This window comes from Rattus norvegicus, chromosome 1, assembly GCF_021556685.1.
Source record: "Rattus norvegicus strain SHRSP/BbbUtx chromosome 1, alternate assembly SHRSP_T2T, whole genome shotgun sequence".
NCBI classification, from domain to species: Eukaryota; Metazoa; Chordata; class Mammalia; order Rodentia; family Muridae; genus Rattus; species Rattus norvegicus.
In genome coordinates, this window is record NC_141534.1 from 214,897,832 (window position 1) to 214,920,761 (window position 22,930).

General features: G+C 51.3%; 1 protein-coding gene across 5 annotated transcripts in view; it reads left to right on the forward strand.

The window, feature by feature from the left end:
* Sptbn2 (spectrin, beta, non-erythrocytic 2) overlaps positions 1 to 22,371 on the forward strand; it is a 40,705-nt gene extending 18,334 nt beyond the window's left edge. For 3 of the 5 annotated variants that reach the window (XM_087648527.1, XM_087648456.1, XM_087648400.1), the window contains 28 exons: positions 1,200 to 1,317; positions 1,880 to 2,038; positions 2,335 to 2,637; positions 3,903 to 4,056; positions 4,277 to 5,147; positions 7,189 to 7,326; positions 7,699 to 8,455; positions 8,984 to 9,186; positions 9,512 to 9,602; positions 9,777 to 9,923; positions 12,250 to 12,513; positions 13,969 to 14,193; positions 14,388 to 14,477; positions 15,106 to 15,366; positions 15,454 to 15,584; positions 15,781 to 15,985; positions 16,575 to 16,949; positions 17,675 to 17,919; positions 18,022 to 18,160; positions 18,561 to 18,645; positions 18,908 to 19,104; positions 19,388 to 19,530; positions 19,619 to 19,694; positions 19,768 to 19,818; positions 20,011 to 20,231; positions 20,458 to 20,631; positions 21,147 to 21,189; positions 21,515 to 22,363. In XM_087648527.1, coding sequence (XP_087504653.1) covers positions 1,200 to 1,317; positions 1,880 to 2,038; positions 2,335 to 2,637; positions 3,903 to 4,056; positions 4,277 to 5,147; positions 7,189 to 7,326; positions 7,699 to 8,455; positions 8,984 to 9,186; positions 9,512 to 9,602; positions 9,777 to 9,923; positions 12,250 to 12,513; positions 13,969 to 14,193; positions 14,388 to 14,477; positions 15,106 to 15,366; positions 15,454 to 15,584; positions 15,781 to 15,985; positions 16,575 to 16,949; positions 17,675 to 17,919; positions 18,022 to 18,160; positions 18,561 to 18,645; positions 18,908 to 19,104; positions 19,388 to 19,530; positions 19,619 to 19,694; positions 19,768 to 19,818; positions 20,011 to 20,231; positions 20,458 to 20,631; positions 21,147 to 21,189; positions 21,515 to 21,742 — 6,094 coding nt within the window. In that variant the 3' untranslated portion in view covers positions 21,743 to 22,363. Of the gene's footprint in view, positions 1 to 1,199; positions 1,318 to 1,879; positions 2,039 to 2,334; positions 2,638 to 3,902; positions 4,057 to 4,276; positions 5,148 to 7,188; positions 7,327 to 7,698; positions 8,456 to 8,983; positions 9,187 to 9,511; positions 9,603 to 9,776; positions 9,924 to 12,249; positions 12,514 to 13,968; positions 14,194 to 14,387; positions 14,478 to 15,105; positions 15,367 to 15,453; positions 15,585 to 15,780; positions 15,986 to 16,574; positions 16,950 to 17,674; positions 17,920 to 18,021; positions 18,161 to 18,560; positions 18,646 to 18,907; positions 19,105 to 19,387; positions 19,531 to 19,618; positions 19,695 to 19,767; positions 19,819 to 20,010; positions 20,232 to 20,457; positions 20,632 to 21,146; positions 21,190 to 21,279; positions 21,430 to 21,514 lie in introns of those variants that run through there. The other 2 variants (NM_019167.2, XM_087648495.1) reach the window with 2 other exon arrangements.
* The last annotated feature ends 559 nt before the right edge of the window (positions 22,372 to 22,930 follow it).

Sequence of the window (22,930 nt, forward strand, 5' to 3'; positions counted from 1 at the left end):
GTGTGTCTTTTGCCTGGAAAATACTCTTCGGGGCATCCAGCAAAGATGAAATCTCAAGGACACTCTAACATGACCTTTGTAATGTAGGAAAAATAAGTCATGTTCACGCAGCAACCAACAGAAGATAGTAGCCCCCAAATGACAGGAAAAGGTTGCCACAGTCGAAGAAGTAGGCTACAAGCTCTTCACAAGCCACAGCAAAGTTATAAGAATCCAAGTTTAAAGTCCCTGAGTTCAAATCCTGGCTCTGCCACCCTACTGTTGTGAGGTGGAGAACTTGTAGAGCTTGTTCGTCTTTAGTTTCCTCCTCTGGAAAACAGAGGAGAGAACAGAGACTGTGATGGGAAGTTACCATGTGCAAAGTGCTGAGAAGGGGCGAGAGCCAAGGCCCTGGTCACGGCCACTCTGTTGGTCACTGAGCTCTGGTTACTGTAGCTCCCTGTAGTGCTTGAATGGAAACAACAGCCACCGTTTCCATAGAGCTTTTGGCTACTTTAAAATGATGTTCCTGCTGAGCATGGAGTTGAGGCTTATGGTCCAGACTACGCAGAAAGCTGAGACAGGAGGGTCACAAGCTCAAGTTCAAAGCCAACCTGGGTAACTTAGTGAGACCTTTGATGAGACAGAAAGTTCCCTTAAAGAGGTGCAGATGTACTCAGTGGTAGAGCATGTGCTTAGCATGCATGAGGCCCTGACCTGTAGTTAGTGAGTGAGTAAGTAGTGGATGGATGGATGGATGGATGGATGGATGGATGGATGGATGGATGGACAGACAGATAGATAATGTTCTTAAGCCAAGCATAGTGATGCTAACCTAAACTTAAACCTCTAAAGGTTGAGGCAGGGGGATTATGAGTTGAAGGCTAGCCTGGGCTACCTAGCAAGACCTCTGCCCCCAAAAGAAAGAGAAGCAAAGTGTGGGTGGGACACAATTTTAATCCCAGCCCTCAGAGGGAAGCACATTTATGAGATCAGGGCCAGCCTGGTCTACATAGTTACAAAAACAAAAACAAAAAAGAAGCGTGTCCTTTTGGCTTACCTGCTAGTGTTTGGTTTTTTTTCGCTTTCACACGAAAAGCTTGTATTGCCTCCATGAGAAGAAAAGCAGCATGGATATTCTGTGCCATAGAGTTGAGGCTTCGGGTCCCCTGTAGTCTTTGCCTCTGATCCCTCTGATCTCAACTCGACTTCTTCTGCAGGTTCACAGAGAAAGGGAACTTGGAGGTGTTGCTCTTCACCATCCAGAGTAAGCTGCGGGCCAACAACCAGAAAGTCTACACACCACGCGAAGGCCGGCTCATCTCGGACATCAACAAGGTCCATGCCTCCCTTAATTTAACATCCACAGATGGCCATGTTTGGCTTGTGTACTTCTCATGCCTCTCGTGACCTGGGGCCTTCTTGACCTCCACCAAGCCCTTGCCCTGCTGCCCACACGCCCAGACCTGACTCTGCTATCCTCTCATATGATTGTGGTCTCTTTCCCCCTCGCTCTCCATACAGAGCCACAACATAAATCAGGCTTTTGTTCAACATGCCCCGTTTCACTGTCTCTACCTCTGTTTTTACAAACAGAACTGTAAAACCAAAGCAGGGAAACTAAGGTTTGCCCACAGAGTCCAACCTCTGTAGACAAATCAGACATTTTCCATAGATGACCTCATACCTTGTCCAGAAGCAAACAGTTATTATGTGGCTTCACGATGCGCCCGGAACCTCTCCCTATTCAGGCACAGGTGCCTCGGCGAGGCCATTCCGTGGATCTGCTAGACCCAGCTTCTGTGACACTGAACTGGGTCCAGCAGGTCTATGTTTCTATAGCACAGCCTTCTGACCTCTACCCCGGTCCCATTGTACTAATCCAATTTCTACCTCACAGGCCTGGGAGCGGCTAGAGAAAGCCGAACATGAGCGAGAGCTGGCCCTGCGCACGGAGCTGATCCGCCAGGAGAAGCTGGAGCAACTGGCTGCTCGCTTCGACCGCAAGGCTGCCATGCGGGAGACCTGGCTCAGTGAGAACCAGCGCCTCGTCTCCCAGGTAGGACTCACATTTCAGACACACCCAGGCTGGTAGGGAGAGAGACAGGACCAGGGAAGTGTTCCCGCAGAGTGGCAAGAGGATAAAACAGTTCTGTCATGCAGGAAACTCAGGATCTGTGGGCCCAAGGCTTGCCCAGGAGAAAAGAGAGCAAGGCAGGATGAGGAGATAGAGAGGGGACAGAAAGCCACTACTTAAAGTTGGCTCTGGCAGTCAGTGTGCGCTGGGGAATAGACAGAGCAAGCAGAGGCCCTGTCCCTTGGCTCTCAACACTCCCCTCCCCTCCTCTGTCACAGGACAACTTTGGCCTGGAGCTGGCAGCAGTGGAGGCAGCAGTGCGGAAGCATGAAGCCATTGAGACAGACATTGTGGCCTACAGCGGCCGGGTGCAAGCGGTGGACGCCGTAGCCGCAGAACTGGCCGCTGAGCACTACCATGACATTAAGCGCATTGCGGCGCGGCAGAACAACGTGGCCCGGCTCTGGGACTTCTTACGAGAGATGGTGGCCGCCCGCCGTGAGCGGCTCCTTCTCAACCTGGAGCTGCAGAAGGTGTTTCAGGACCTGCTCTACCTCATGGACTGGATGGCAGAGATGAAGGTAGCAGTGGCTGACTCAGCTGGGCAGGAGTCCTGGGGTGTGGCTGTCTACCTCACTCACCCACTCAGCCCCTCCTCATAGCGTGCACTACTGTCCCTATGGGACTCCCAGCCTAAGGGACAAAGGGTCTGATTAAAAACAACCACAGCACCATAGCAGGGACTTCTAAGGCAGGTGGTTGGGCAAGGCCTTTCTGAGCAAGAAGGCCTTTTGAACTGAGGCAAGGAGCCAGCCCAGAGAGCTCTGATGAGAGCAGGTCCTGGTCAGAAGGAATAATGAGGTTAAGGCCCTGGGTTGTGCAAGTGGGGGCATGTGGGGGACGGTAAAGGTAGAACAGGAGCTATAAAGGGGAGGAATGGCTGACTCCACTAGAATCCCACAGGCTTGGTCAAGGAATTTGGATTTTACTCAAACAGAGCATTTAAAGTGTTTAAAGGGTTTCATTTCAAAGAAAGGAAGAGGTGTTATTCTAGCTCCTGTTTTAAAAAGGTCCCTTGGGCTACTGTGTGCAGAAGGTCTGTGGGCAGCAGGAGTGGGAGTAGAGAAACAGACTTCCATCTTCCAGGGGAGAGGTGGCCTCGAGGGTGGGTTCGGGAGACAACACGGACGGGGTGCTGGAATAGTGACAGTAGTGGGCATCTATGATGCTGGAGCTGAGCTGAGTCACAAGATTCCCAAGCAGGCTTCATAAGAAAACTTCCATGGGAGGGCGACTGAGGATAAAGGACCAAGTGTGAGAACAGAATGAGGAGTGTGCGCGTGCGCACGTGTGTGTGTGTGTGTGTGCGTGCGTGCGTGCGTGCACGCACGTGTGTATGAGAGAGTGTGTGTGTGCGCGCATGTGTGTATGAGTGTGTGCGCGTGTGTATGAGAGTGTGTGTGCGCGTGCGCATGTGTGTATGAGAGTGTGTGTGCATGTGCACGTGTGTATGAGAGTGTGTGTGTGCACGCATGTGTATGAGTGTGTGTGCGCGCACATGTGTATGAGAGTGTGTGTATGTATGTGTGCACGCGTGTGTATGAGTGTGTGCGCGCGCGCACATGTGTATGAGAGTGTGTGTGTGCGCGTGCACGTGTATATGAGAGTGTGTGTGTGTGTGTGTGTGTGTGTGTGCGCGCGTGCGTGAGTGCGTGCATACAGGCTCACAAGAATGCTCAGTGTAATACAGAGCCATCCAGAGAGGGAAGGACGGTGCAGTGAGGTGGCATGCTGGCAGGCACTGGCAGTTCTCAGATGGGCACTGCATGCCGTGTGCGTCTCGCAGGGCCGGCTGCAGTCTCAGGACCTAGGCAAGCATCTGGCTGGAGTGGAAGATCTACTGCAACTACACGAACTGGTGGAGGCGGACATTGCAGTTCAGGCTGAGAGGGTGCGAGCGGTCAGCGCCTCTGCCCTGCGCTTCTGCGACCCCGGGAAAGGTGAAAATGGGCTAAGGGAGGCTGGGTCTGGAAGGACTAGGAAACAGGGAAGATAGGCTTGTCGCTTGGGAAAACTTGGGGGGCAGGATCACTGATGGGTAGATAACAGTGATGGCTAGCTCCTGAAGGGAGACCTACCACAGTGAGCTGGGGTGAGTCATGACAAGGGTGGGTGGGTAGCAACTAAAACCCTGGACCTCTGGCTTTTCTTTCTTTTCAGAGTATAGACCATGTGACCCACAGCTAGTGTCAGAGAGGGTAGCCACTCTGGAGCAGAGCTATGAGGCCCTGTGCGAATTGGCAGCAACTCGAAGGGCCCGACTGGAAGAGTCCCGTCGTCTCTGGAGGTTCCTCTGGGAAGTGGGTGAGGCCGAGGCCTGGGTTCGGGAGCAGCAGCACCTCCTGGCCTCAGCTGAGACAGGCCGGGACCTGACTGGTGTCCTCCGCCTGCTCAATAAGCACACAGCCCTACGGGGTGAGATGAGTGGCCGCCTGGGGCCCCTGAAGCTCACCCTGGAACAAGGTCAGCAGTTAGTTGCCGAGGGCCACCCTGGAGCTAACCAAGCCTCAACCCGTGCAGCAGAGCTCCAGGCCCAGTGGGAGCGACTAGAAGCCCTGGCCGAGGAGCGAGCCCAGCGGCTAGCACAGGCTGCCAGCCTCTACCAGTTCCAGGCAGATGCCAATGACATGGAGGCTTGGTTGGTGGACGCACTACGCCTGGTATCTAGCCCTGAGGTAGGGCACGATGAGTTCTCCACGCAGGCCCTGGCCAGGCAGCACAGGGCCCTTGAGGAGGAGATCCGAGCCCACCGGCCTACACTGGATGCCTTGAGGGAGCAGGCTGCAGCCCTGCCACCTGCACTGAGCCACACACCTGAGGTACAGGGCAGGGTGCCCACTCTGGAGCAGCACTATGAGGAGCTGCAGGCCCGGGCAGGTGAGCGTGCACGAGCCCTGGAAGCAGCCCTGGCGTTCTATACCATGCTCAGCGAGGCCGGGGCTTGTGGGCTCTGGGTAGAGGAGAAGGAGCAGTGGCTCAACGGGCTGGCCCTACCTGAGCGCCTGGAGGACCTGGAGGTGGTCCAACAGAGGTAAGATCCATTGTTTTCTCTGAGGTGTATCACATGTGAGCTGGGGACCTGGTACAGGGATACAAGTACCATTGTCGACTGCCTGCTACATTTCTCTGCGTCTTAACTGCTTTAAGTCATAAGTATCTCTTTAGAAGGTCCTGTTGTTTCTCTTTTAGTTTTCGTCTGTATGTATTTTTTTAGAAGCACTTCCATGTGTGTGAGTGTTTTGCCTGTATGTATGTTTGTGTGCTACCTGTGCCTGGTGCCTGCAGAGGTCAGAAGAGAGCATTAGAGCCTCTGAAACTGGGTACTGGGAACCAAACCTATGTCCTCTACAAGAGCAGCCAGTGCTCTTAACCAGTGGGTCATCTCCCTTGCTCTTGCTTTTAGAATAGCGAGCCAAGGTCTTGCGCTATAACCTAGGCTTGGTGAATGTGTAACCATCGTCTTAGCTCCCTGAGTACTGTGATTACCGACGTGTGCCACCACGCCCAACTATTTCAAGTTTTAATGAAAATGTTAAGCATACTCAAAAGTAGAGAACATGTCACAACAAATCCGTGTCTCCATCCCCCAGACTCCATTGTTATTAATTTATTGCTCTCCTTGATTGATTGATTCCTCTTTTAAAAAAGCAAGTCTCTAATACGATTCCTCAAGACGGCCCCTTTAAGAAAGATGAGGAAGCATCCTTACATAGTCTAATAATACGTTTTAATTCTGTGCAGACTTAAAATAGCTATGTATTTGGAAGCTGGGTATGGAGTATGCCTATGTTGCCAGCATCCAAGAGGCCATGGCAGCATTTATTAAGTCTTAGCCCATTCTGAGCTGTGTAGTGGATATATAGTGGGACCCTGACTTAAAAGAACAAGCTAGAGAGAGAGAGAGAGAGAGAGAGAGAGAGAGAGAGAGAGAGAGAGAGAGAGGCTCTAGAGGGATGGCTCAGCAGTTAAGAGCACGTACTGCTTTTCCTGAGTTTCATCCCAACACCCATGTCAGGTTTTGAAATCAGTTCTAGGGGCTCTGACACCATCTCCTCCTGTTTCTGCTGGTGCGTGCGCACGTGCGCACACACACGCACACACACATGCACACACGCACACACACAGAGCGGCAGACACATAAAAATAAAAACAGCTGTATCCAAAGAACAGTGAACCTTGCAGTCTTTTCTTCCCTTTTTCTTTGAGAAAGGGTCTCACTGTGGCTCTAGCTGTCCTGAAGCTTGCACTGTAGGCCGGGCTGCTCTTGAACTTACACAGACTCACCTTCCTCTATCTCTCCAGTGTTTGCATTAAAGGCACGTGCTGCCATGTCCGGCTTAAGGGGCATTTTTATTGAACTTCAGTACCGTTACCACATAAAACAAAATCAGTAACCACTAGATATCACCCACTGTCGATCTATAATCAGATTTCCTGGCAGTTTTTGAAATATAAGGTTTTGTTGTTGTTGTTTTGTTTTTAGTTTTTAAGATCTAGTACAATGTGAGCCCGACAAACTAACCCTTGGGCTGCCTGGGGTGGCTTTTTGTTTTGTTTTGTAAAAAGTTTGATCGGAGCAGAGACACCTCCCTCATTGATGGATCATTGTGGCTGTGTTCATCCCGCTAGCAGAGTCGAGGACTTGTGGCTCACACTGTGATCGTAGAGCCAAGTATTGACTCACCTGGCCCTTTACAGAAACGTCAGGTGTCCACTCCCAAAGAAATCGTATTTCACATCTTTATGCTTAGACATTTGCTTTTTTGTTGTCTTTTTGCTCCTAGTAGCAGAATGGGGTGTGGGTAGGTAGTTAGGTAAGAGCTCCAAAAAGAACACTGAGGTTCTGGTGAAGGCGGGAGGGACACCCCCCATCCCCATGCCACAGTTGAAGTTGACTGCATAGGTATTCCTGGCTTTGGACCTTCAGTGTATTTTGAGCAACCCTACTGTGGATAGTTTTCCTTCTCATTTTGAGAGAGTTGGGGACTGACTCACAGGTACTGTGACCCAGGGAGGTTACTGGGTGCCTTGCTGTGCCGCATCATTCAGGGCCTACTCTTCCCTTGCTTCAGGTTTGAGACCTTAGAGCCCGAAATGAACGCCCTGGCTGCACGGGTTACTGCTGTCAGTGACATAGCTGAGCAGTTGCTGAAGGCCAGTCCACCAGGCAAGGACCGCATCATTGGCACCCAGGAGCAGCTCAACCAAAGGTGGGCTTGAGGTGGGAGGCAGCCCCAGGGACTGATTAAAAAGCAAAAGGCATTTACTTACTAGGCAGTGTAGATGGCATTTAGAGGAAGAATGTGGCAGAGCCTGGAAGGGGACTGAAGATGAGGCAAGAAACCTGACTGGAATACGCTGGGAGAAAAGAAGTTATAAAGGAATAAATAAAAGTGGTCAGGGTGGTCCTCAGAGGCCGGGAACTATCAGAAAAAGGAAGCGAGGAGCAGGGCTCAGTAACCCCTTGTGAAAGTAGAAGCAGGAGCTGTATGTAAAGAAGAACGGTAGGGAGAGGTTTCCAAGTATCAGTCAGGTCAAGAAGGCCAAGCCCTTCCACATGTGGACCTTTCCCCTACTTACAGGTGGCAGCAGTTCAGGTCCCTGGCAGATGGCAAAAAGGCAGCTCTGACATCAGCCCTGAGCATCCAGAATTACCACCTAGAGTGCACAGAGACCCAGGCCTGGATGAGAGAAAAGACCAAGGTCATTGAGTCTACCCAGGACCTAGGCAATGATCTAGCTGGTGTGCTGGCCCTGCAGCGGAAGCTGGCAGGCACTGAGAGAGATCTGGAAGCCATCTCTGCCCGGGTGGGTGAGCTGACCCAAGAGGCAAATGCTTTGGCTGCTGGGCACCCAGCCCAAGCCCCTGCCATCAACACACGGCTTGGAGAGGTTCAAACTGGATGGGAGGATCTTCGGGCAACCATGAGGCGGAGAGAAGAGTCCCTGGGTGAGGCTCGACGGCTGCAAGATTTCCTGCGCAGCTTGGATGACTTCCAGGCCTGGCTAGGCCGCACACAGACTGCTGTAGCCTCTGAGGAAGGACCAGCCACCCTTCCAGAGGCAGAAGCCCTCTTAGCCCAGCATGCAGCTCTGCGGGGAGAGGTGGAGAGAGCCCAGAGCGAGTACAGCCGCCTCAGGACCTTGGGCGAGGAGGTGACCAGAGACCAGGCTGATCCCCAATGCCTCTTCCTCAGACAGAGGCTGGAAGCCCTTGGAACCGGCTGGGAGGAGCTGGGTCGCATGTGGGAGAGCCGGCAAGGCCGCTTGGCCCAGGCCCATGGCTTCCAGGGGTTTTTGAGAGATGCTCGCCAGGCTGAGGGAGTTCTCAGCAGCCAGGTAAGAGCCCAGAAAACAGTCCCAACTAGAGAAGAGGAAAATGGGGATCAGGGGAAAGGACAAAACAAAGTGGCAGAAGGGGCGGGCAGGACTAGGTGAGTGGAATAATTGAGCAAACGAAATAGGCAGGAAGAATATATCAGAAATAAGTTCTAGTAACAGATTTATGTGTTACTAAAATAAAGTGGTTCTCAATACTACAACCTGTTAGTACAGTTTTTCATGTTGCAGTGACCCCCTAACCATAAAATTATTTTGTTGCTACCTCATAACTATAATTTTGCTACTGTTACGAGTTGTAACGTAAATATCTGATAGTGCAAGATATCTGATATGTACCCCACTGTTGGAAACTGCTGTGTTATTAGAATATGATAATCCTTCCACAATCTGCATGTAAACTGACAATGAAAGGCCAGGCTAGTCCTTTAAATAGTAAATAAGTCACTATCTACAAACGGGGGGTGCTTCAGAGGGGTAGAATCTGCGCGCTGTGAGACGTGAGCTTGCCGCACTCTCTTCCACCAGGAATATGTTCTATCTCACACGGAGATGCCAGGGACACTGCAGGCGGCGGATGCAGCCATTAAAAAGCTGGAAGACTTCATGAGCACCATGGACGCCAATGGAGAGCGCATCCGTGGACTCCTGGAGGCTGGCCGTCAGCTGGTGTCCAAGGGCAATATCCATGCTGAGAAGATCCAAGAGAAGGCAGACTCCATCGAGAAGAGGTGTGGTGAGGATGGGGATCAGTGGAGCAGCTTAGAGCAAGATGGTTGATAGAGCTTATCTGTGTGTGGGTGAACTGATAGGTGCCAGAGAGTTGAAGGCAGAGGACAAAACAGGAAGATCAGAGAAGTTGTAGAGGCTGGGCCAGGATCCACAAGAGTCTTGTCACATCAAGGCAAATTGGAGCCTAGTAGGATGGCAGGCCTGGAAATCAGATTCCTTGGGTGTCTTTTGGGACCCCCAAGAGGCAGTATTCGCATAGGAGGAAGACTGGGCTTCTAGGTAAGTTAGGGGTATGGTTTCATCCTGGACTGCCATTCATTACAGGCACAGAAAGAACCAGGAGGCCGTGCAGCAGCTTCTAGGCCGCCTTCGGGACAACCGAGAGCAGCAGCACTTCTTGCAAGACTGTCAGGAGGTGAGGCTCAGTTCCCTAGTACCCCTGTGGCATTTCCTTGCCATTCATCCCTTACACGCAGAGAAGACTTTCATGGCTTCTTCTGGTGTCTTCTGCATCTCCTGGACCGTCTGCCCCACCACCTCTTCTCTCTAAAAGATGTCCTCCTTCATTTTTCCCTTATGCTTGTACCAGCTGAAACTCTGGATTGACGAGAAGATGCTGACAGCTCAGGATGTGTCCTATGATGAGGCACGCAACCTGCACACCAAGTGGCAAAAACACCAGGCATTCATGGCCGAGCTGGCAGCCAACAAGGACTGGCTGGACAAAGTGGACAAGGTAACTAGTGTGGCCAGAGCCACACGATGTTTGTGCCTTTGGGGGTGCTTCTGGGCAGATCCTGGACAAAGTATAGACTGAGGGGCCTAACTCCAGGACATGCTCTTTCCAGAGGCTCCCATTGCCAAAATGGGAAGTTATGCCCTGAGGATGAAGTTTTGTCAGACAAGAACTTCAAGAAAAGAAGGTAGACTAGAGAACTTGTCGAGGCTTGGGTTTGATGTCAACACCACAGCCCTCTTCACCTGGTGTCTGCAAACATTTGTCAAGGGCTGATAGGAAATCTTCAGGCTCTGTAGGCCATATAACTTGTGTTCCAGCTCCTTATCTTGCTGTCACAACACTTGTGCTGTCATAGAGACCAATGAACATGGGTGTCCTCCAATAAAACTTTATTTATAAAAGCAGATGGGGGCAGGGCAGATTTTTGTCCATCTGCTATGGTTTGACAACCCTTGTTTTTTAATCTTGTCCTTCCTAGGACTTTGTCTCCTGCACAGCTCTGTCTCATTTGCTGGGGACAAGTAATTATTACTTCCATTCAGCAAATATTCCTAGAGATGGTAATGTGAGCTAGTGTGTTGCTAGGGGGTTCATGGCATATCAGAAGACGTTTTCCTTCCCTCAGTAGTACCTGGGAAGAGGAGAGCAGTTTGCAGTGTCACATATGCAAATCACCGAGAGGGAAAGGGCGTGACGCTACCACTGGATCAGACTAAAAGGAAAAGCACTGTAGCTGGGATGTGTATACAGACAGCTAAGTCACATCCAGAGTGGGAGGCTAGTCTGGTGGCAGAGGCCTGTGATACTAGCTATGGGGAAGTTGATGTGGGAGGATCCCAAGTTCAGTGCCATCCTGGACAATTTAGTGAGACTGTCTCAAAATGAAAAGTTAAAAGGGGTTTGTGGCTTTGCCTAGCATATATACGGTTCTTTGTTCAACGCCCAGAATTGCAAAACTAAGCAAAAAGATCCAGAGTAGAACACACTGGGTGCCAAAGTCAGAGTTCCCAAGGCCTGGGCACTGAGCAGAGATGGCGGAATGCACTGGTGCCATCCCTGGGAGGGAAGGGGATATGAGTAAGCAGAAATGGTAGGTTCTAGGTGAAGAGTGATGATGAGCAGAAAATCAGAAGTGTGAGGAGGACCGGGAGCAAGGAGGAAGTCAGTCAGCCTGCTGGGAGCACAGAGTATGACACAGCTCCTGGAAGCAAAGGTAGGGAAAGTGTCCTGAGCAAGATCAGGAAAAGCGTGAGCCACTATGCAAGGAGCGTGCTAACGGCTCCGAAGCCACACAAGACAAGCCAGTCATCCAACAGTCATTTAAAGGGCCTGGAAGCATCTGAGTTCATCATCTCAGAAGCAAACTCTGACACCATCTCACAGCAGCCCAACTGCAGGAGAGGTGACCCTACAAAACACCAGGAAGGGGAGTGGGTAGATGAGACTGAAGAGAGAGGAGCCCAGACAGGCTTTGTTAGGGTAGAGGTGTAGCTCAGTATAGAACATGTGCTTGGCATGTGTGAGGCCCAGGTTCGATCCCCAGGATGGGTAGAGGAGGAGATAGAAGTAACATCGTGCCAGGCTTTGCAGCAGGCTGTTGGGGCTCAGAGCTACTGCGGCACCCTGAGAGACTACAGACCCTGAAGCGGTATTACCCCACCCAAAGTGCAAAGTTGCCGAGTATTCATCCACCGTCCCTGTCTGCCATTGGTCGAGGGTACTTCTGACTCACCACGCATGCTTCCTGCACTGCCATAGAAACAAGTCTTCAAGCTGAAAGGTTTAGTGCAAGTGAGAAGGCATGAATTAAGAAACATGACAGCAGGGGTTGGGGATTTAGCTCAGTGGTAGGCCCTGGGTTCTGTCCCTAGTTCCGGAAAAAAAAAAAAGAAAAAATAAAGAAACATGACAGCAGATAGTTGAAGTCTGTGTGCAGCACAATACTAGAAGGTTCCAAATGGCTTTAATCCTTTTTTTATTGAGACAGGATCTTGCTGTGTGGACCAGGCTGGCATTAAACTCATAGCAACCTTCCTGTCTCAGCTTCCCAAGTGTGAAATTTCAGGCATGAGCCACCAGGCCCAGCTGCAGTGACTCCCTAAGGGAAAGTCAAGTTGGATTGAGTGGAGTGTGGTCAAGAGTGAAGAGCAGTATGGGAGGCTTGCAAAACCTCTGGGAAAGTCTATTGATGAGCCTGCCTCACACAGGACATTAGAACTACCTGGCACATTTCATACTGCTCAGATCCTGGGCCTGTGGTCAGCCTGCAACCTTCAGTGGAGTCTGCCTTTGGCACTTAGACCTCCTTTGTCTTGTCACTTAGGAAGGGCGGGAGCTGACTCTTGAAAAGCCAGAACTCAAAGTCCTAGTGTCAGAGAAGCTGGAGGACCTGCACAGGCGCTGGGATGAACTGGAGACTACCACCCAAGCCAAGGCCCGCAGTCTTTTTGATGCTAACCGGGCAGAGCTATTTGCCCAAAGCTGTTCTGCCCTGGAGAGCTGGCTGGAGAGCCTGCAGGCCCAGCTGCACTCAGATGACTATGGCAAGGACCTCACCAGTGTCAACATTCTGCTAAAGAAGCAACAGGTATGCAAGGAACCTTTGGGGAGGGTGAACAGCCAGACAATGGAAGAGGGTGCCTAGCTTTTGGACTTCAGGAGGCCTGGTGTATGACATCTTTTAGCATTTCTGACAGTGATCTTAATTAAATACAACATCACAGTCTACAAGGCTGTGAGTCAGTCAGGAAAGTCAGGAGACAGGCCACACTAATAACTTGAACAGAGGAACTTTAGTTTAAAAGAGCTACTCATTAGTAAAAGGTGTTACTACTAAAGGTGTTATCTCGGTCTGTGCTCTGTTACTACAATAAAATACCTGAGACTGGGTGATTTATTTTTTTAAAAACTTTATTTTGGCTTGCAGTTTTGGAGGTACAAGGGTGTAGTAGCAGTCAGTATCTGCTTGGTTTCTGATGAGTCTTGTACTGTGTCGTAAGAGGACAGAACAGAATGGAAATTAGTTCGTGTGAGAGACAAAACCCGAGAGGCAGCCTCACTTTACAACCTGTTCTTGTAACTAACCAAGTCCCATGGGAACTACATAAATCCCTTTAATGATCTACTCCATCTTGTAAAGGCCTCTTACTGTCTGTCAACACTTTACTTTGAGGACCAGACTTCAGCATAAGTTTTGGAGGAAACAAATTACAACTTAAACCAGAGCAAGTCTAAAAAGAATTTTACAGTTGGTGTCAGAACACCTTTTCTCTGTAAAGAGGCAGTAGGGCCAACAACAGCTCTGTGTAAAAATGCTTATCACCAGCCTGAGTTCAAGCCCTAGAACCCATATACAGCCACAGATTAATACAATATAAAAACATTTCAACAGAGCTAAATGATAAATACTTTGCATTCTGTAGGTCATAGGATCTGTCCCAGCCATTCAACTTTGTCTTTCTTATATATAAACAAATGCCATGCACAATACTATAAGGAATGGACCAGTGCACCAATATACTTAATCTAGTAAATAGGCTGTCTTTGCTGATTCCCCGACCCTAAGAGTCCGGAATAGCAGGATTCTTTTCCCTGGAGGGGAAAGAGCCACTAGATCGCTTGTACTCTGATGGCAGTTTGAAACCCAAGCGAAAAGCTAGGCCTGCTTCAGTGTTTCGGGCTTTTCCTCTGGTGCCCTCTTCTGACAAGACAGGCATTGCACTACTTGGAAAAAAAATCATGTTTGTAGGGACTAGTTCAACATCTGAATGTGTGCGTGTGTGTGCGTGTGTGTGTGTGTGTGTGTGTGTGTGTGTGTGTGTGTGTGTGTGTGTGTGGTGTGTGTGTGCGCACGCGTGCCTGCCTGCCTGCCTGCCTGCCTGCCTGAGTTTGTGACTGACCTATCCAGACTATAAGGAGTTGTTCTTCCTGGGAGAAGGCCCCAGGAATCGGAAATCATGGGTGGTTTGATAGAGGCTTCTGCCTTATGAGTTTGAAGGTAGAAAAGTGGCACCAATCTCTCTTATCTCCTCTATGTTTGTAGATGCTGGAACGAGAGATGGCTGTGAGAGAGAAGGAGGTAGAGGCTATCCAGGCCCAGGCAAAAGCCCTGGCCCAGGAAGACCAAAGTGCAGGAGAGGTGGAAAGGACCTCCAGAGCTGTGGAGGAGAAGTTCAGGGCCTTGTGTCAGCCCATGAAGGACCGCTGCCGGCGCCTGCAAGCCTCCCGAGAGCAGCACCAGTTCCACCGGGATGTGGAGGATGAGATAGTGAGTTACGGCAAGCTGCCCTGGCCATGTGGCTCTCAGGCCCACTTCCTGGGCAGTGGGGAAGTGCCTCAGGAAGTGGCCCATCCCCTCCAAGGACATTCACGGATGTTCTGCTAGGTCCCTGCCCTCAGGTACACAGTTGGAGCTGTGGGTAGCTCCGCTCACATCTCCACTGACCTTTTCTTTCTCTTCAGCTGTGGGTGACCGAGCGGCTTCCCATGGCCAGCTCTCTGGAGCATGGCAAGGACTTGCCCAGCGTCCAGCTTCTCATGAAGAAAAACCAGGTGAGGCAGAGGGCAAGAGTGAAAATAAGATTCTCAAGGTTCTTCACACTCAGACCTTTGTTTTTTCCCTTTTTGTGTGGTGATGGGAGGTGGAGGATGAGTGCTGTTGGTTTGAGACAAGATCTTACTATGTATCTTTGGGTGGCCTTGAACTCACAGATCCACTTTTGTCTGCTGGAGTTAATGGTTATGTACACTGCCATGCCCCACTCTCTTGTTTTCTCTATGATGGGGTGTCTCTGGCATTGTCTTCTTGCTTGTTGCCCTAGACTTGGTGAATTACCTTTCCCTAGCGCAGGAGAGTGGCCTCTGTGGTAGGAAAGCATGAGGATTGAAGGGGTATCACATTGCATCCCAAAGAATCTTCCGGAGGGAGGATGGGGAGGGGAACACCCATATAGAAGGGGAGGGGGAGGGGTTGGGGGATGTTGGCCTGGAAACCAGGAGGGAATAACAGTCGAAATGTAAATAAGAAATACTCACGTTAATAAAGACGGGGGGAGGGGGGGAAGAATCTTCCAGAGGATTCAGGAAAGAGAAGAATGTAGGGAGGGCCCAAGGTGGAGTAGGTCTAAGGGGTTCGAACTTTTTGCAAGCCGTTCACTGTATCTTCTGTTGCTCTGGACAGACTCTGCAGAAGGAGATCCAGGGCCATGAGCCCCGGATTGCAGACCTCAAAGAGAGACAGCGCACTCTGGGAACAGCAGCAGCGGGTCCAGAGCTGGCTGAGCTCCAGGAAATGTGGAAACGCCTGAGCCATGAGCTGGAGCTTCGGGGTAAACGACTGGAGGAGGCCCTTCGAGCCCAGCAATTCTATCGTGACGCTGCAGAGGCCGAGGCTTGGATGGGGGAGCAGGAGTTACATATGATGGGCCAGGAAAAGGCCAAGGTGAGCGTCAGAGCAATGGCTGGTTTGTGTGGCCAGTTCTTCTGCTCCTGGCCCCTGCTGCCTGACACTCAATTTTCCCTCTCCCAGGATGAGCTGAGCGCCCAGGCAGAAGTGAAGAAGCATCAGGTACTAGAACAAGCCCTTGCTGACTATGCCCAGACCATCAAACAACTAGCAGCCAGCAGTCAAGATATGATTGACCATGAACATCCAGAGAGGTGAGTGTATGAGTATCAGGGAACCCTGGAGGAGCGGGGAGGCTGGTACTGGGAAAGTAAAGGGATGGTGGCGTCTTATGAACCACGTGCACACAGAGTAGAAAGTTGGGAGGAGCAGAGACTTGGCAGGCATTAGCAGGCAGAGCAGTTGGATGGCAGAGCTCCACAGAAGGAGCCATTCTCTCTACCTCTGCAGCACAAGGTTAACAATACGCCAAGCCCAGGTGGACAAGCTGTATGCCGGCCTAAAGGAGCTGGCAGGAGAGCGGCGTGAGCGTCTGCAGGAGCACCTCAGGCTGTGCCAGCTCCGCAGAGAGCTGGATGACCTGGAGCAGTGGATACAGGAGCGAGAAGTCGTGGCAGCCTCCCATGAACTGGGCCAGGACTATGAGCATGTGACTGTGAGTACTATGCAGATCAGCACCGGGAAGGATCAGGGCCCACAGGGAGACCAAAGCGTTGGCCCAGGCAGGATGATGAGGGTGGGGACGCAGCAAGAGTAGGTGGGTTTTGAGTTACCCAACTTGAGCAACTGTGCAGAAAAAGGGGTACAGGGATGGCCATAGGTGAGGATCAAAATGAAATTTCTTTTCTAACAGACCTCAACAAAAAAGGGAGTGTCTCAGATTCACTGCTGTGGTTGGAGATTTGGGTCCTCTGGTGCAGAAATCCAGCCCATACTTAGGGTATCCTTATTAAGGGCTATGGGTTTGGAGTGTCTCTAGATACCTTTCGTAGGATGTCAGGTGTCATATAGGACTGTGGTATTATGTTACCCCAGCCATTTTAGTTCACATTTGTACCCTGGTGAAATTCCCCAGTGATGCATTTCTCAGGTTGTGTCCTGTTAAGCAAGTCACAAGTGTAAATTTAAAGCTGCCATACCTGCTCACTGACCAGTGGGTTCTCAGCGAGAAGTGACGGCTCCTTGAGACAGGGACCTCACACAGGTGGTCTCATCTCTGTCTTTACAAATGCTTCTTCCATCAGATGCTTCGGGACAAATTCCGAGAGTTCTCCAGGGACACCAGCACCATTGGCCAAGAGCGTGTAGACAGTGCCAATGCCCTGGCCAATGGGCTCATTGCTGGGGGCCATGCTGCACGGGCCACCGTGGCCGAGTGGAAGGACAGTCTCAATGAGGCCTGGGCTGACCTGCTGGAGCTGCTGGACACAAGAGGTCAGGTGCTGGCTGCTGCTTATGAGCTGCAGCGCTTCCTGCATGGGGCCCGCCAAGCCCTGGCACGGGTGCAGCACAAGCAGCAGCAGCTTCCAGATGGGACGGGCCGCGACCTCAATGCTGCTGAGGCCCTGCAGCGCCGGCACTGCGCCTATGAGCACGACATCCAAGCCCTCAGCACTCAGGTCTGACCCTAGCTGAACAAGTCGGGAGGGAGGGGCTGAGAGGAAACTGTGTGTTGGGAAATGGGGGGGGGGGTGTCTTGTGTGCTAGGGAAAACCTGGGGAAGGATGGCACCCCTGAAGGGGCATTTGGAGATGAGGTTAAAATCACTCCTGAAAGATACCTCCAGCCGATGGATATCAGCTGTCACATTCAGGATTCTTTTATAGCATCAGAGTACAGGTTACAGTGTATATGGAGGTCAGAGGGCAGTGTTGTAAGAGTTGTTGTAAGAATCAAATATTTGCACTTTAGGTTCTGGTAATCAGGCTTGAGTGAGTGATTTTTACAAATTGAGGCATCTCCCTGGCTAAGTTCATGCTTTTAATGAGGACCTACAATTTTTTCAAATGGTTCCAATGGCTGCAAGATCCTTCATGCTATGCCTAAACCTACCTATTTTGATCCCTTTCAGGCCAGAATTCTCAATTCATAAATTTAACACCGATCATTCTTTCAACCCCTATGACCAGTCAGCCTGCAACCAAACTCCAGTCTGCAGGCTGCACATCTCACCCTAGTAATTCCAGTGCCCCTTATGCCTTGGAATAGAGTAGCTCAACTTGATTTTAGAATCGTGGTTCCTCCTACCACAACTCCGGCTGGTGGTACAGACAGGAAGTAGAAATCGATGTGGGGATGAGAGGCTCCAGCTCTGCCTGACTCAGACCTGCGTTCCCACCTTCAGGTCCAGCAGGTTCAGGACGATGGCCTCAGGCTACAAAAGGCCTATGCTGGAGACAAGGCTGAGGAAATTGGCCGTCACATGCAGGCAGTGGCTGAGGCGTGGGCCCAGCTCCAGGGAAGTTCTGCTGCCCGTCGCCAGCTGTTACTGGATACCACAGACAAATTCCGATTCTTCAAGGCTGTCCGGGAGTTGATGCTGTGGATGGATGGGATTAACCTGCAGATGGATGCCCAGGAGAGGCCCCGGTAAGACCCATGGTGCCTGGCGTCCTACACAGGTTGTGTGATGCTACTGGTGGCTGTGGTGGGGCTGGGACATCCAGTGACAGCGCCTTTGTCTTGGCCCAGGGATGTGTCCTCTGCAGATTTAGTCATCAAAAACCAACAAGGCATCAAAGCAGAGATAGAGGCAAGAGCTGACAGGTTCTCCGCCTGCATTGACATGGGGCAAGAGCTGCTGGCCCGGAACCACTATGCCGCTGAGGAGGTAGGTGAGACTGGGGAGTATGTGGCCAGCTATACCAAACAGGGATCATTCCTGTGATCTCTTTCTGTTCAGTTTATTTGTGGATTTTGTTTGCTTGCTTCTTTAAGACAGGGTCTCACCATGTAGCTCAGGCTGGACACAGTTCTCTTGCTCTATCCTACCAAGAACTGGGCTACAGGTGTGCACCATGCCTGGCTTTGATAATGTTGCCCATCTTCTGCTTTTTGTCATTCTCTCTCAGAATTCTTTCACTCTCTCCTCTCAATCCTGTCCATAGATTTCTAAAATCTCACTTCTCCTCTTGATATTAAAAAATCATTGCTGTATTTTGGTGGTTCCCAGGGACCTTGGGAAAGCCTCATTAGGTCCTAAGTCATGCCCTCCTTTCCCTGCTCCCCAGATCTCAGAGAAGCTGTCTCAGCTACAGTCCCGGCGCCAGGAGACAGCTGAAAAGTGGCAGGAGAAGATGGACTGGCTACAGCTTGGTAAGCCACTGTGGGGATGCCAGAGGGAGGGAGGGGCCTTGTGAGGGAAAGCCCGGGCATTGCCTATATATGGTAGCCACAGTGCATGACACCAGGAACCCTGGGTGTGGAATCCCAGGATCCTTTACTTGGTACATCCTGACAGTGCTCTGGAACAATGATGGTCTCTGTCCCTGTGTTTGAAGTTGCCATTGCTACCATGCCCTGCCATTATGCACTCTAACCTCCCATCCTTCTGTGACTCCTATCCCAATCATGGCAGTTTTGGAGGTGCTTGTGTTTGGGAGAGATGCAGGCATGGCAGAGGCCTGGCTATGCAGTCAGGAGCCATTGGTGCGAAGTGCAGAACTGGGTTGCACTGTGGATGAAGTAGAGAGCCTCATCAAGCGGCATGAAGCCTTCCAGAAGTCAGCAGTGGCCTGGGAGGAGCGTTTCAGTGCCCTGGAGAAGCTCACTGCGGTGAGAACTGTGGGACCTCAGAGGTGCCCAGCCCCACTGCTGCCCCACTGCTTGTTCCTATAGGGAAGACATTTCTTCCCTTTCCACTGCACTGCTGCTCTGCATGTGAGCTTTCAGCTCTTCTGTTCCATGACCACAGATGTCAGTCAGCCTGGGTGCCACTGAGAGCCTTCTGCTTCCCGAGTCTCTTGTTCATCTTCCCTGCTTTATTGGGCTATGGCTGAGACATTTCAGCTTTTCATCTCACGCTGATGCTGGCTGACTTCAGCATTTCTTTTAACAGCTGGAAGAGCGGGAGAATGAGCAGAAAAGGAAGAGGGAGGAGGAGGAACGAAGGAAACAGCCCCCTACTTCAGAGCCCATGGCTAGTCAACCGGAAGGGAGTCTGGTAGATGGCCAGAGAGTTCTTGACACTGCCTGGGATGGGTAAGAGCTAGATACCCGGGCCAGGATGTGAAGCTAAGCCCAAGCAAGCCACCAATTAACTATTCTGTGTCACATTCAATTGTTCTAGGACCCAGTCAAAATTGCCACCATCCACACAAGCACCCAGCATTAATGGGGTCTGCACGGACACGGAGTCCTCACAGGTAATTTCATGTCCATGGGCATCTCTTTCAATCTGGCCAGCCTCCAGATCCTCACAGCTTCTTGTCTTTGCAGCCCCTGTTGGAACAGCAAAGACTTGAACAGAGCAATGTCCCAGAAGGGCCTGTGAGTCTCTCTAGAGGGGTGGGCATGGGTGCCTGGGAAATGAAGGGACAAAAGAAGTGGGTAGGGATCCTGGGTATGAAGCTCAACAGAAGCTTGGAATGGGAGACCAGCTCCTGGCCACAGAGCCTCCTAACTCCAAGGAAGGATACCATCCATGTCATCTTTTAGCAATGACATTGTCTTCACCCACAGGGATCTGGCACAGGAGACGAGTCCAGCGGGCCCCGGGGAGAGAGGCAGACCCTGCCCCGGGGCCCTGCTCCGTCTCCAATGCCCCAGAGCAGATCGTCTGAGTCAGCTCATGTTGCCACCCTGCCCGCACGAGGTGCTGAGCTCTCTGCTCAGGAACAGATGGAAGGGACGCTGTGCCGCAAACAGGAGATGGAAGCCTTCAATAAGAAAGCTGCCAACAGGTAGTAGCCCTGGCTGTGCAGAGCCTGTGGCCTCTCCGGTGTCTGCTTCTGAAGAGGGTTTTCTGGAGACTTTCTAGACAGAGAGGGGGGCACTTTATAGGAGTTTGTCCTTTGAGAGAGTGACTCCCAAAGACAGGAGTGGAACTGTAAGTTCCACAGTGCCCATGTTACAGGTCTCAAAAAGGCGTGCCTACCAGGTTTCTGACCCTGATCTATCTCCCCCCAGGTCCTGGCAGAATGTGTACTGTGTACTTCGGCGTGGAAGCCTCGGCTTTTACAAGGATGCCAGGGCAGCTAGTGCAGGAGTGCCATACCATGGAGAAGTGCCTGTCAGTCTGGCCAGGGCCCAGGGCAGTGTGGCCTTTGATTATCGGAAACGCAAACATGTCTTCAAGCTGGGGTAGGGACCAGGGCAACTCTCAGGTTGGAATGGAAGGAGTTAGAACAAGCAAGGTGGGTGGGTCATAAGCAAGGTCCAGAGGGAAGGAAGTTACTTGGAGAGAGCACTTGCACAGAGCTGCCATGCTGGGTGCTTGGGTATGTTTGTAGGCAGAAGGCAGAGGAGATTCTGGATCCTGAATCATAGGGACTAAGGCTGAGGGGTTATCTTGCATGGGAAATGTGAGGGCAGGATGCTGGCTCACTCTGGCTTCCAGGGGCCTGCCCACTGCCAGCAGAAGCCTGAATAACCTCAGCTGGAGATGAGCTTACCATGGCCCTCTGTGGTCTTCTAGAAAGAATTTGCTTTTGCACTTCTGCAGAATTCTGAAACTATGAAAAATGTATAAAATATAATCTGGCTTTGAGGGCTGCAACCTCCCAGTCAATCCAGTCCTGGGAGAATTATGAGCTAACAGCACCATGGACATGCCAAATACAGGTTCTTAGCTCTCCCTGTGCCTTCTCTCCCAACAGCTTGCAGGATGGGAAAGAGTATCTATTCCAGGCCAAGGATGAGGTGAGCCTTTTCCTGCCCTGCTCTCTCTCCCTGCCAGTACTGGGTTTTATGAGACAGGGTCTCACTCTGTATGCTTGGTTCTTTCTCCAGAGTGGCTTTAAACTCATACCAATCCTCCTACCTAAGCCTTCTGAGTCTGGGCTCACAGGTATATGCCACCATGACAAACTGATGCTCCCCATCCTAATGGGATCCTTCTCTTTCTAAAATGAAAAACCTCACTCTCTTTTGCTGCCTCCTCCTATCGTATGTCCCCTCTTTCTGCTACAGGCTGCCCCAAGTCCAAGTCCTTGTGTATGAGCTGATGTCTCCCTGTCCCCTGCAGGCAGAGATGAGCTCATGGCTGAGAGTGGTGAATGCAGCCATTGCCACTGCGTCCTCGGCCTCTGGAGAGCCAGAAGAGCCAGTGGTGCCCAGTGCCAGCCGGGGTCTGACCAGGGCCATGACCATGCCCCCAGTGTCACAGCCTGAGGGCTCCATCGTGCTTCGCAGCAAGGATGGCAGAGAAAGAGAGCGAGAAAAACGATTCAGCTTCTTTAAGAAGAACAAGTAGTTGGGGCAAGACTCCCAGGCCAGCTCCCTCCCTCTGTTCAGGAAACTGCCAGGGACTGTCGACAGAGACCACCCTCTTGGCAGGACAACTGCCTGCTGCTAGGGTTTGCTGCTAAGGTCAACCCATCACCAGGAACTGTCACTGGGGACAAATGAGCGTTCCTACAACCTTCTCTTCTGCTATTTAATTCAACTGGTGGTGGGACCCAGGCAACCCCTAATACCACTCTTTCCCACCTTGTCACCTCTTCCCAAGCCTTATACCTCTATCCTCCCCACCATGGTGCAGATAGTGTCACCCTCGATGTGGGCTATGTGGGAACCATTGTCCCTGGCTCAGGGTCAGTGTGCCACCACAGCTAGGGTGTGCCACCCACCATGCAGTTCTTTGCCTCTGGGATCAGCCAGGACCCTCAGAGCTGAAGCAGGCAGGACCTGAGGGCAGGAGCGCCAGATGATGAAGTCGGAGGCGCTGACACCTTCCCTGCCTGTCCTGTCTCACCCTCTGACTCAAGGGGCTGCTTGTCTCCAGCCACTTTAGGTGGCTCCCAAGTGTGAGTTGTTCAGGAGTAGCCACATCCTTGAGTCTATCCAAGGAGGTGATTAAACAGCTCGGCTTCTCTCACTGCCTCCTGGTGTTGTTGCTTTCCTGACCATAGCCTCTCCGGTTTTGGTCTCCTGCATGTCAGATACCCACTGTACACGCAGCTTCTGAGCCCCCACAATCCATGTGATCCTGACAGCCTCCCTACGCAGTCTCCCCATGGTAGTGACCTGTTTCACTGGGTTGACCTATGCTAAGCCTCTGTTTAAACCAAAGACATCCATTGTGGGTTGGGCTGATGGTAATTAACAGTATTCATGTTAAAAGGAAGCAAGTCACTCTTCCTGGTGCACACTTTTTTTTTTTTTTTTGTCTAGAAAAACAGCTTGTGTGTGTGTGTGTGTTAAATTTTTTTTTGCAGTGCTGAAGGTGACACCCTGGGCCTTGTACATGCTAGGCAAGTATTCTACCACTAAACTGCACTCCTAGCCCCCATAATTTTCCTCACTCTCAAGTCTCTCAACTGTTTTCAATAAGGAGTAGTGAGGGATATTATTACCATGACCTAGTCTTAACTACTGCTCAGCCAGCAGGAAAGGTGAGCACCTTTCTGTCTTTCCCATAGAATCAAGGGAGCTCACCCAG